Source organism: Micropterus salmoides, unplaced genomic scaffold, assembly GCF_014851395.1.
Source record: "Micropterus salmoides isolate LMB-PRFRI ecotype aquatic unplaced genomic scaffold, ASM1485139v1 Ms_hic_scaffold_13, whole genome shotgun sequence".
Classification (NCBI taxonomy): Eukaryota; Metazoa; Chordata; class Actinopteri; order Centrarchiformes; family Centrarchidae; genus Micropterus; species Micropterus salmoides.
Window position 1 is genome coordinate 19,877,490 of NW_024040374.1, and position 13,557 is coordinate 19,891,046.

General features: G+C 40.3%; 1 protein-coding gene across 2 annotated transcripts; it reads right to left on the reverse strand.

Annotated features, from left to right (window-relative positions):
- On the reverse strand, window positions 1-5,391 carry LOC119900802 (cell wall protein DAN4-like). Of its 2 annotated transcripts, XM_038716056.1 has the most exons (14): window positions 5,232-5,391; window positions 4,685-4,877; window positions 4,402-4,550; window positions 4,160-4,251; window positions 3,963-4,039; window positions 3,266-3,734; window positions 3,130-3,183; window positions 2,954-3,016; window positions 2,620-2,703; window positions 2,328-2,418; window positions 2,177-2,235; window positions 1,537-1,707; window positions 1,396-1,439; window positions 1-1,288 (listed from the first exon to the last, which is right to left on the reverse strand). In XM_038716056.1, the coding sequence occupies exons 1-6, from the start codon at window positions 5,250-5,252 to the stop codon at window positions 3,358-3,360; spliced, it is 909 nt and encodes a 302-aa protein (XP_038571984.1). In that variant the 5' UTR covers window positions 5,253-5,391; the 3' UTR covers window positions 1-1,288; window positions 1,396-1,439; window positions 1,537-1,707; window positions 2,177-2,235; window positions 2,328-2,418; window positions 2,620-2,703; window positions 2,954-3,016; window positions 3,130-3,183; window positions 3,266-3,357. The 2 variants fall into 2 exon arrangements, with proteins under 2 accessions (XP_038571984.1, XP_038571982.1); XM_038716054.1 differs by having other exon boundaries at window positions 3,266-4,039.
- Between the last annotated feature and the right edge of the window lie 8,166 nt (window positions 5,392-13,557).

Consider the following 13,557-nt stretch of genomic DNA (forward strand, 5'->3'; position numbering starts at 1 on the left):
TAAGTCAGTAGTAGAAAGTTTATTAACTGAACGTGGACACAGCTGAAGTTTGCTTCCTTCAAAAAGACCATAAAATGAATCATCATGTATAAATCACAACTTGCTGGTGACACTAACATAACTAGATTTTAAAATGTCCAAATGTTTGAATGTAAAATATATTAAAACTGGTTTACATAACTGTAATTTACACATTAATAATTCAGGTTCAACAATTCACATGGGTTTGACTTGTACTTGGGAATTTCTCTTTTTGTACTCAAAACATTGTAACACAAAACACAGATTGGTTTTACTGTGTAGATTTGCAAGTATTGCTATTGCAAGAGGTCATATATGGTGAGTCCTTGTATTGAAACCTTGTATGTTGAAAGCAAAAACAGACAATGAATTTCAATTAAGTTGAATGGCATCATGCACTTACATAAAAAGCTGTTTATAGTACTGGACACATATAATTATATTCAGACAACTTATGGTAAAACTTGATATCTTTTCAAAATGAAGTTAATTATCTCTCTCAATTCATATCAATCACTATGACACATTATTTTCATCCTTACACACTGAACTCTGAGCATTTCCATGACCTCAGATACTCCTGGCATAAGCAATAACAGGCTGAGTCATGAGGTCAGCAGACTGACACATTTTATGACCCATTTATGTGCTGAAGTTTTATCTCATTGGCCTTCCTTTAGCCCTAAAACACAAGGGGACATTTATTTCATGAGTGAGTTCTCCACATTTTATAACATCTATGTTTATGAATTCAATACTTAAGCTAGTCTATATGAAGTATAGCAAGGCTTGTTTTTCATAAGATAAGCACATTCCACACATTACTCATGAGGACATGATCACAACATTAAAAACATTCCCCAACTGATGATGACAACTGGTATGTCTGGCACAAGGTGATACATACAGTAATTATAGGCAAGTGGATCTTTAGCAAATATTTGCAGTTTCACCTTGTTGACAGGCTTAACTCTCATAAGATGTTATATGACCTAACAATTAAACTTCCTTGGAAAATGAACAACCCATTTTATGATATGTAATATGTTAATAACAACACTATCCAGTTTGTTTAGTCTAACTGTTAGGTTGTACTGGTATCATATGTACAAAACTGTGAATCACATGCAAGCAAAGTACCAGAACAGGCCTATTTTTCCAGACACCCAAATATCCCAGCAATGACAGCTGCAGCGAAGGACATGTTTCCAATGACGAGGATTACTGAGACAGCGGTGACAATCACATTGGCTGCACTGAGCGTCTTCTGAAATTCAGAGGTTCAGCGGAAAACGTGAAAAACATTTTTACTGTGATGTCGCACATGACAAAACAAGATGTTAGCAGAACATGTCACAATGTGGACAGGCTCACCTTTCTTCTTTGTTGCCTCCATCCCTCACCTGTTTTTAAACTCCCTGTAACAGAAAATACTGACTGATATCATTTTGTTCTTCATAAGAATCCATAGCCTACTGTATTTTGTGCATAGTAACAGTAGTACAAGCTATTCACCTATTTTGCTTCCCCCCAGTATTGCTTTTCCGTGAGCAGTGAATACGAAAACCCAAATTACAAACAGCAAAATCCACGCTGTGTAAGCGACCATCACTTTCAGAAGCCAAGACTCTGTCCTGTTCTTACTGCAACTGTCAGTCTTGATAACACCAGTAAAGATCACAGCAACTGTGTGTAGAACAAGTTTGGAAATTAAAACCAGAGCAATAAACAGGCAATGGCAACATTGGTTAGTTTGTCTCTGTCTTAAAGCAGTAGTTCAAAATTTTGGGAAATCTAAGGACACAATGCTTTCCTACAATCTGGGGTCTGCATACACATTCCTCACATGTGCGATCGACCTCCTGACAGTAAGAAGAAGGAGTTTGTTGTAAAAGACAAAAATAGACAATGGTGTTTGTAACCAATTGATAAAATGGGACTAAGGATGGTGAATACAGTACAAGTCCATGAGGTTTCTTTTAACACGTTAGCAGATGACAACATGAATGGCCTTAACTCTCAAAAAAAAAATGTATTTCTTCAGGCCTATGTATTTCCTTGAATGTTGAAACAATTGCTTTAAAAAGTCTTCAGACAGAGCAAAATAAATACCGGAAAGTTTACAAGTATCAGGTAAAAATCAGGTATAACTTACTTGTAAAAATCATATGGATGACAGAACACACTTTGACAGCAAGGTCACAGATCTCCTTTCTTGAATAGAACAAAAGAGAAAACCGCTGTGCACAGTGTTGACATAAGGGTCAAGTCAAAAATTCAGGCAGAAGAAGAGGAGTTGAACTTACAGCTCATGACTGGGTCCAATTGGCAGACTCAGGATTACCAGCTCTATCAAATCAATCAATATCATCACACACACAGAGCAACGAGAGTGACCTGAACATACACAGACACACACAGACACACAGACACACAGACACACACACACACACACACACACACAGAGTAGGAGACACACATACAGACATATACACAAACATTAAAAATAACCTTAGAACAATTCAGAAATTTGGAAATCCATAGAGAGAAGTGTTCTCTGAAAGTGTGAAAGTGAAGTCACTACTTATTATTACTCACTTCAGAGGAATCACACAAACAATACAAGATTGCTGCCGATATTTCAACTGCGGTGCAAAGCAAACAACAGGATATCTGTGTCCCCTACAAAAGAAATAAAATGCAATTTCAATTATGCTGCTGAATAATTAGTATTCATTTAGTGTTTGTTTTTCAAGGCACAGATACAGAAGCACTGGACTGGGCCTGCAATGCCATTTAGCATTTATAGCCTATGCTGATTTGCAGTGTAAAATCTTTTTTGTAAAATTACTTTTCAAATTCACGGGAAACAGGATGAGTAGATCTAGAAACAGTTACTGTGACAGCACAAGCCCTCCAACTCATGCGTTACCTTAATTAGACGATGAAGGAAGGGGCTGCTGGTGAGGGTGGTTGCGATTATGTTAGGTAGTTCCTGAAGAGACATTCATATTCTTGTATAATTATTTTTGATAATTAGTGTTTAGCCAAGTTACAGCTTTAGTAGGAATACTGTGTAACAGTGACATGAGTTTATAAATACCATACCAGTTTCAGTCCCTCAAATAAAGCGTCAAAGGTCATCAGCCTGGTGGCTTCTCCCTGAAGACAAAACAATGATGAGCTGTGTAAATGAAACTGTTGAATTTTATATATTCATGGATAGATTTCTGATCAAATCCACCTTTCTTTTGCTCCCAGTGTTGTTCGGTGTCTTCGTAGTACCGATTGTACTACTTGTTGTAGTACTTGCCTCTGTAGTACTTGGCTGATTACTCATAGTACTTGTCTCTGTAGTACTTGTAGTACTTGGCTGATTACTTGTTGTAGTACTTGTCTCTGTAGTACTTGGCTGATTACTCGTGTAGTACTTGTCTCTGTAGTACTTGGCTGATTACTCGTTGTAGTACTTGTCTCTGTAGTACTTGTTGTAGTACTTGGCTGATTACTTGTTGTAGTACTTGTCTCTGTAGTACTTGTTGTAGTACTTGGCTGATTACTCGTTGTAGTACTTGTCTCTGTAGTACTTGTTGTAGTACTTGGCTGATTACTCGTTGTAGTACTTGGCTTTGTAGTACTTGCTGGAGTACTTCGCTGAGTACTTGTAGTAATACTTGGCTGAGTACTCATTGTGGTACTTGGCTTTGTAGTACTTGCTGGAGTACTTCGCTGAGTACTTGTTGTAGTACTTGTCTCTGTAGTACTTGTTGTAGTACTTGGCTGATTACTCGTTGTAGTACTTGTCTCTGTAGTACTTGTTGTAGTACTTGGCTGATTACTCGTTGTAGTACTTGGCTTTGTAGTACTTGCTGGAGTACTTCGCTGAGTACTTGTAGTAATACTTGGCTGAGTACTCATTGTGGTACTTGGCTTTGTAGTACTTTGTGGTGGTGGCGGTGAAGTGACATTCACATCCACTCGTTCCCAGAATATATTAAAAGACTCAACAAATGTGGCTCTGAAATATCAGACACTGATGTTAAAGTAAATCTGTTTGCTCCACAGTGGAATATTAAATAAAACTGTAAAAGTTCAGTTTTATTCTTGACTTTTAGAGGTCATCAAAGTGTACAAATACCTGAAAGTGATGTCTAGCTCTTCTGCCGGAGCTGTCCAGTTAACTCGAATTAAAGATTTTCTTTGATTGTTTTTTTGACTCACAGCTGAGTCCTGAGGAGAGTGATAAAGACTTTGATCTTGAATTTCCACTCAAGTTCATTTAAATGTGTTAATTAAATTGGATGTGGAAAATATGAATATTCAATTTAACATTTCAGTGCATTTACTTACTAATAATGACAACATGGGTTGGTTACTTACTACTATATCACCACACGTCAGGAGTTGAGAATTTCTAGCGTCAAGCAAGATAAATTTTCCAACAGGCCGGCCATCGTCCACCATGCTTTTGTTTCGAGCCTCCAACATAAATCCCCTGAACTGTGTGGATGACTTGCTCTTGAGAAAAACTGGAAAATGGTTCGGAGATTTATCAGGACACAGGTGGAGAAAATGGAGACAGTGATAATCTTGCGCTTAGTGAATGACCACTGCAACAAAGATTCATAGAGACAAATAAGCCTTCATCCAAAAGTCTCTGTACCTGTAATAGGTTCTCCCTTTTTACCATGTTCGTAATGGACCTCAAAGGGCGGTTGAGTGTTCTGAGGAGCAAGAACTTCCCCTCTATTTTTATGCCTAGGTGACATTGTATGACATACTTTCGGGAAGTAACCACTTGCATAACCGCACACTTTTGTGATGATGCTTAGGCTAACCAACGTCCACAGCCACATCTGTAAAACAAGTGTGCAAAGCCATCTGTAAATGCGATAAACCCGATATGAACACGTCTTTTTTTCAGCCTTCTTCCTAAGCATGCAGTCGCTGAGGATTGACTGGAAAACTTTCACATTGATAGTATGCTGACAAATTGATACCATAAGTATCAGTTTAGTTTCATACTGTAAATATTCAGAAACATTTTTCAATTGTTGGCCCTACAGCTCGTTGCACCAGTACCTCTGCTTTAAATGACATAGCGATTAAGTTAAGCTTTAAAGCTGTAACACTTTCAATTTGATTTATGGCATTTTAAGCCCTCAGTGGAAAATAATTAAATATCTGATGATAGTAACTTTTTCTCTTACCTTAAAATAAAGTATTTCCATGAAACCATAAGATTATTTAAAGATATTAAAAAAATTGCATCTCTTTAAGAAAAATATAAGAAACCTTAGGAATGTCTTCGCAGGAAGGGATTTTCCTTCCACGAGAGTAAGGCATGTAGTGTGTCAGAGAGCAGTGCAACAACTCAGCAGAACAAATGAGGAAGTTTTAGGGCAATCAAAGTTCACTGCTGAACCCGCCCATATGCACAGCTAAAATGATCAACAAAATACAGTTTCCCTTTACCTCTGATTAGATCTGTGTAATGTTTAGCCCCATGGTGGAAGGAGGAGACATGGACTCAGGAGTTCTTCACCTGGTGCTTCAATTTATTTCTTCACCAGATACATGGAAAGTGCAGTTGTGCAAGTGTGAATTATTGCAAAAATATATCTAAAATTAACAAAAAAAACAAGGAAACTAAGTATAAACTATTCAAATTATCATTACAAACTGATAATAAAAACCACAATAAAAAAAAACCTATAGCAGGCCCTGACTATTGGGCTCTAGCACATGTGCCCTTCCAGGCCAAAGCTGTTCTGCCGAGAAGAGCCTCTGCTAGTGATGGCAGTGCGACACTGAAGCTTCGATACACGCTTCAAACCCCCGGACTGCAATCCTATTGAACCACTGCTTCAAAGCTTGCTTTGGTGTGAAAAAAATAAATCACGTGACATGTGACGTCCGAAGCAGCAACTGCTTCACTTACTGAATGAATCACTGACTGGTTCGCGGTCTAGTCACGTGATTCACTGGCACTGCCTCGATCGACTCGAAAGTGAGTGTTGTGCACCCCATCTAAACACATTCACCCCCTGTCATAGTTACACAAGCGCATCCAACCTGTGCCATATTTCTCAGCACTCTCTCCTCAATAACAAATTCATGTATTCATCAATCTTTGTTCAAACATAATGTTCAGTCTTAGTGTGTATCAAAGAATTTTCAAAGTAAATATACTTTAAATCCAAGGGTGATTAAAGCAGAGATTCTTTATAACTAATGGTCTTTACTACGAAAGTAAAGTAGTTTCTCCAGCACTGCTCATCGAGGGGCGTGCAAGTATGTAATTAAAAACCTCCTGTCCACCAGCTAGCCTGTCTAATTTGCCTGCAGCCTTGAACTTGGCCAGGAGAGGTCCCTGTAACTGAAGCTTCAAGTAATGAACCCATTTTTTAAACAATTTGCTCAGGTGGTTCAGTGCTTCACAAAAGCTTAATTTGCTCATCACTAGCCTCTGCCTCCTTCCTTTATACCAGAAGCCCCTCCCACAAGACAAACCAAAGTTAATTGAAAATCAATTAAACAATATTATGTTACCTCAACAGTCCAAAACATTTCTGGCTACATCAATACACAATATATCAACTATAAAACCAGAAATGAAATGTTACATACTGAACAAAGCTTCTCAAAACAGCAACTTAAGGTACTCCAGTACACCCCTCTGTACTGGCTCACACTTGGACTATTCCAGGTCTTTCCGCTTATAAATTACTCCACACTCCATTACTTCTTGTTTGCCACTTCGACCCAGATCCCTGCTTGAGGATGAGAACAGGTGAATGAAACATACAAACATTTGGATGACCTTGGGTAAATCCAATAAGCTAAAATAAATGACTTGAAATGAACTGTGTATGTGCTGTATTTATCTAATCATGATTTCAACTCTTTCGACTAGTACGTAAATGAACTGAAATGACATGAAATGACAAGCCATGTGTCCATTGATGCTAGCCCATATGCTAAGGTAATGCTATGCTAATGCTCAGCTAAGGTTAGCTTAGCATGCTAAGACCAATGTTACTGCTGGCTTAAATGAAGGCATGGGGTAGCCCCATGACATTTCACATTCCTCCCTCTGAAGACGACCCCTGTGGCGTCCTAGAATGGTAATCAGCTGTGCAGTTCTCTCTCCCTTTCCTGTAGAGAACATCAAAGTCAAAAGGCTGTATGGTGAGAAACCGTGTTATCCTGGAATTGGTCTCTTATTCTGGAGCCATGTCCATGCCCGGTGGTCTGTCTCTAGAATGAATTTCCATCCCAGTAGGTAATAGCGACGAGAGTCCAACGCCTACTTAATGGCATTCTCCACAAAACGCCTATACCAACCCACCAAGCCCAGAACTGACATGACTTGTGACTTAGTTCTAGGTCTTTCGGCTGACAAGATAGCATCTACCTTGCCAACTTGAGGTCTGATCACTCCCTTCAGATTAGACAGGTGATCCTCCCAGCTGGAACTATAGACCACCATATCATCTAAGTAGACCACCGCATAGCCCTCTGTGCCCTTCAGCAACCTGTCCATCTTCTGAAATGTTGCAGGGGCCCCATGCAGGCCAAAGGGGAGCACTGTGAACTGGAAGTGTCCAAAAGGGGTTTTGAATGCTGTCACCTCCTTGTGTTCTTTGGTGAGTGGGATCTGCCAGTATCCCTGACATAGGTCCAGTGTACTGATGAAGTTGGCACTGCCTAGTCTCTCAATGAGATCATCAACCCTGGGCATGGGGTATAGGTCCAACCTACTACACCATTGACTCGTCCAAACAGAATCTTAATGTTGTATCTTTCTTTGGCACCAGAATTATTGGGCTGCTCCATTCACTGACAGAAGGCTCTATCACTCCTATCTCCCTCATCATGTCCAGCTCTTTTTTCAAAACTGGCAAAGACACTCTGGGACTCTGTACACTGGTTGATGGAGAGGGGTTGGGTCCTTTGAAGCGATATGGTGGAATACCACCTCTGTTCTTCCAGGTGTCTGTAGAAAAAGGTTGAGAGGCAAGATGTCAAGCAGCTCCTTTCTCCTCCCATCTGACAGGTGAGTGAGATCCAGTTGCTTCTCCTCTTCAGTAGGTAGATATTGTTCCACCAAATCCTCCTCTTCATCCACAGCTCAAACAAAGAGAGAATGGGGTACAGATGCCTCTGGAACTGACATGGGGACCCATTTCTTCAGCATATTAATATGAAAAGTGGTTGTTTCCGTTCTGGCATGAAAATCTGGTAAGTCACCTCACCCATCTTCTGCTTGACCTCACAAGGACCTTGCCATTTTGCCAGTAATTTATTTTCTGATGTTGGCAAAAGTAACAATACCCGTTCACCCACTGCCAAGCTCCTTTTTCTGGCTTCACGATCATACCATTGTTTCTGTTTAGCCTGGGATTTCAGTAGATTGTCACGAGCCATGGATGTGATTTTACAGTAGTTATGAACCTGGGTATACATTCCTGGCCAGTAAAAGCTCTTACTTATTCGCATGAAAGTCTTCATGAAGCCCAAATGACCAGCCCACGGAACAGTATTGACCTACCCTGAGCACCTCAGCCCTCGATACCTCAGGAAGACTGTAGCACTCTTGAATCTGATTCAACCTCTGGATCAACTAACACCGGTAAAGGTGAGTGTTCCTTTGCCTTAGACCTAGTGATAACTCCACACAACTTCCCCCTCCACTCTTGAATTAAGTCCAAAAGAATGGGACAAGCAGTTCCTAATAACACAGGATATGTATGGCAACTCTGGAGTTACCCCTACTTTGATGAGGTAAGGTTGGTTGTGTACTTCTAAATAAACCTCTGCTGTGGGCACCTCAGAAGTGTGGCAATGAACACAAACAACTGGTTCTGTCTCCTCTATATTCCATAGCTCTTGGCTTCCACACAAACTTGGGCTGGACAAGAGATCGAGTACAACCTGCGTTTAGCAATGCAGTTAGGGGGTCTACCATTTACCAGGACTGTAAAAGTTAGCTAATCAGATGACTCTGGGAAAGGTGCAACCCTAGGCCTTGGACCATAACACAGGTTTGTAGCTTTGGACTTTTTAACTGGACAAAAGGGGCGTGTGTGGCCTGCCTCACCACAGCTGTGACACACTACCTCTGCTTTGCGACCTGACCAAACCCTTTGGTTAGTCTGATCTACATGTGAAGGTTTTCTACAGCTGGCCTGACCCTGTGTATGGCTACTTGAACCACCCCCTTTCAAAAACCCCTCAGACTTACCCCCTTGGAGTCTGCATTGTCCGCATAGCGGTAAGATCCCAGTCCCTTGTGAGCAGACACATAGGCAACCACCAGTTTAGCAGCCATTGCAGCAGTAGTCGGATCATGCTCCTTGACCCAGGCTTTCGCTTCTGGATAAAGCACCTTCAAATACTGCTCCAGGACCATTTCCTGTCTACCATCTTCATCATTTCCTCTTTACTGCAGGTGTCGTACTGGACCCATTTGCAAAAAGAGTCTTTCAGTCGAGTATACAGTTCTTGGGGGGGACTCCTCAGCCGGTGTGTCATAAGAGCGGAATCATTGACAGTAAGTTTCTTTTATTTGATACTTTTGCAGCACTGCAGCTTTCAACAAGCCATATTTCGTTGTATCTGCTGGATTCATTGCCACAAAAGGCCCCTCTGGCCTTTCCAGTCAAAAGTGGGATCAGACATATGGCCCACTCTTGCTGTGGCCAGTTGTAGACCTCAGCCAACCTCTCAAAAGTAGTGATGAAATGTTCGATGTCATCAAAGTCTTCAAGTTGTTGCAGCTTAGGCTCTTCTTTTAGTGCCCCAGCTATTTGTGTTGGTTGTTGGCCACCCCTGGCAGCCTCAAGGTCCTACTGAAGTTGTGTGACTTGATTCAGCACACTGTATTTCTGTTCCTGTTTTGCAGCTTCCTTTTCTTGTCTTCTTGTCTCTGTCCTTTGGGGTAGCCCTGGTATGGGGTAGCCCCATGACAATCTGTATCTCAGAATATTCTCATAGTTTGTCAGTTTCCCAACAGCATGCAGGTTGCTTTATTATTCCAGTCTAGTACAATAAACACAGAAGAGTTTCTTTATGTATATCAAAAAAAATAATAAAAAAAAATCAATCTGTAATGACACAGAAGTGCTGTTTGCGTCTTCCCTTGGTAAGTGATGTAAAATATGTATGAGCTCTTGGTTAAAATACCTATTTGACTAACTGCATGAGTCTGCAATTTGACTTGAGTCTATTTAGATAACTATTTAGATAAAATGAATAGGACATGCAAGAAAATGTATTAGACAATTTTGAGATGGGTAATAGGAGACAGACAAGTTTAAACAATTCCACGAAATCAGTCGAGTTGGCCAGTATGAACTAAGCTTGACCAGGCTAGAGGCCGCACTTGCAAACCTCACAAAGACTGTGTGTCTATATCACTGTCTAATCATTTAGTTTGAGGTTCCCCTATGATCAGTGTTGGGCATTAACGTACTGTGATACTATTAGGCTACGTTTCCCAATAACTAATAGTGTAACGGATTGCTTTTCCAAAACAGTAATATTATTACAGTTACTAATCCAAATAAGGCTGCCTTACTGCATTACTGAATACCAGGGGCGGTTTGTTCATTAGGGCGATCGGGTGACGCACCACCAAACAAAGACAGGATTTTTCTCTCACTTTCTACCACACTGTTAGTTAGCTGTGACTGTTTGACAGTTTGCCTCTGAATATTGCTGTCCAATCAGCGTCAAGTCATGTTCCATGGTGTCCCGACCATTTAAGGCGATTCCAGGCTGGTTGTAAATCAGATTGCCCTCATAGACTTTCATGTAAAGGCAGTTTTTCCGAGCTGCGGGCGCTGCAATGCAATTCCGGGAGGTTCTGGGAGGGCTTGCACTTATGAGTTTACGTCACGCTTCTGAAACCTGAAAATGACTCCAAAAGTCCACCAGCTTGTTGCTCTCATTACGATCAGCTGCTGTACAAAACGTACGTTTATCATGATAATTCAACCGTAGTGTTGTGTCAGGAGAAGCAGTGACTTTAACAGCGGTGAGTAAGACATAGTATAAATAATATATGTAAATTGTTAAGCTATGAGGAGAGGAAAAGTCCGCTAGCCCCTAGGCTAATTTTTGCATTTTATGCTTATGTTAAATGTGATTTTTCTTAAGCCATGTTTTATGTGTGGTATAGTGGAGTCAATTGAAAGTTAACTTTATTGCACTTAACCAATAACATTTTTTTTTCTTTCTTTTATTGCCAGAAACCACAGAAGAAAGAGGAAGTAGCAAGAATTGGCCACCGTTGGCATTTTGTCAAAGGAGGTTAAAAAGAAGTAGCAAATCAACACGGAAAATAAAACAACAACAATAGAATTTACCTTTTATATTTCCTCTTACATGCCTTCTTGTTTGTGTATAAATACAGAGGAATGAACAGAGAACAGCGTACAGGGTCGGGGGGGGGCTGGAGCCAATCCCGGCTGACATCAGGTGAAAGGCGGGGTACACCCTTGACAGGTCGCCAGTCCATCGCAGGGCCAGACAAACAACCACTCACATCCACACCTAAGGTGGACAGCATTGGCACTGAGCTGGGGCGACGGTGCAGTGGATAACACTGCACTGTCAACACACAGATGAGTAGGTCTGACTTAGTTCTACAAAACCCACACTACATATTTATTTTGTCATGTTTTTTAACATTTTGTATGTTGGTCATATGTAAAATGTTTTAGCAAGCAGGTTTCAGGGTTGTCACACTAAGAAAATAAAACCATTCCCCAACCAGAACCTCAACACCAAAGATATGTGGCAGGCGATCAAAAACATCACAGGCAGGGTGCAAATTAAGGAAGAAAAACCAGTACAGCACATGGGCGTGCTTCAGTGAACTAAAATCTTACAATGCTTATTTAACTAATGTCTGCAGTCTGTAGATTATCAAATTCATTACACCAGTTCATGGGTGCCCCATACCACACAACAATTTTTGTAGTCAGAGGTCGCAAGTATTCTAGAGCAAAACTGCCAGAAAGTCAGACCTGCAAACACACAGCAGACCATCATTTCTGCTCGAACGCAGACCCATACAACGCTTAACCAGAACCAAAGACACTATCCTAAAATACAGGTTGCATTATCATCTCTAATTCCTAAATCTTTTCATTTTAAGTTTAAAGTTTCAACTTACTCTTTTTTTAGCATGTATCTCCTTTCCTCTTGCTCATGTTGACTTTGAATGTAATCTGCATCCAGTAAAGCAGTTGTCATATACTGTTGTGGGGAGGTGGGAATTTTTGGGAATTCCAAAATTAAAACAAATGCCATGTTTATTGTGAAAGGACTCACAAAAGACTTAAATGAAATAAACACTATATTGATGTTATAATGTATCTCTACAATAACTAATCCCCAATTTCACTACCTATGCCTAAGCACAAGCACCAGTATTAGCTGACAATTACATAAAATATTAAATGATATAGTGGTAATGCAATTATAGGGTTGCCACCTGTCCCATAAAATACAGAATTGTCCTGTATTTGAGAACTAAATAGCGCATACCGTTTTAAATTAATACGGGACGCAGTTTGTCCCACATTTCTGAGTTGTCTTTAATGCAGCATCCCATGCAAATCATTCCACTCTGTGAAGACTTCTCCTTTTCTACCTCTGATTGGGTAATACTCGCTGGCTTTGTTGGTTTGATTAATACCATCACATTCAGGGCGGGAGTCGAGTTGAAATAGTGGAGGGGGCAGCTCCAGAAACCCCTCACATCCCCTCTGAAACGAAAGCGGATGCAAAAGTACCGACGACAACAAGAGTGGTAGAGATCAAATAGTCCACTTGATGAGAATCAAGCTAAACTGCACAATTTGTCAGACAGTGTTCTGTGTGGTGCACAAGTCGTAATTGACATACATAGCTATTTTAACCCAAACCATGATCTTTTCCTAACCTTAAAATAGGAGTTTTGTTTGCCTAAACCCAACCAAGTACTTTCTGTGCCTAAACCTAACGAAACTGCAACGTTTCACGACTTTAATTATGCGCGTTTCAACATGGCAATGTATCGAAACATTACGTTTTATCTTGAAAGTGTAACCGGATATTGCATATTTATTGTTGCTAAGCGTTGCTAACTTGACTGTGGATCCCTAAACGTCAATAATTGATGCAAAAGGGCTACCCAAGTCTTTAAAAAGCGACGACAAGGGCCTTGACCATGCGTCAGACATTTGACGAGTAGGGAGTGAGACTGTGTTGATAATGCACACAAGACCTAATACTTCTAATCCAATGATGTTCATGGAAAATCAGTTGCAAAAGTCTTTCTTATCGAATCGTATCAAAGCATTTGTTTTAGCCTTTTTATAGTTCATAAGTTATGGAAATGTTGATTTAATAAGTTAATAAAACACAGTTCACATCCTATTTTTGTGTTCTCGCTGTCACATGTAGTGGGACAACGGTGTGGATTTGTGCATTTTATATTGAATAAATTTGGAGCTACTCCAAATTCCTCTTTTCCTCTCCCAG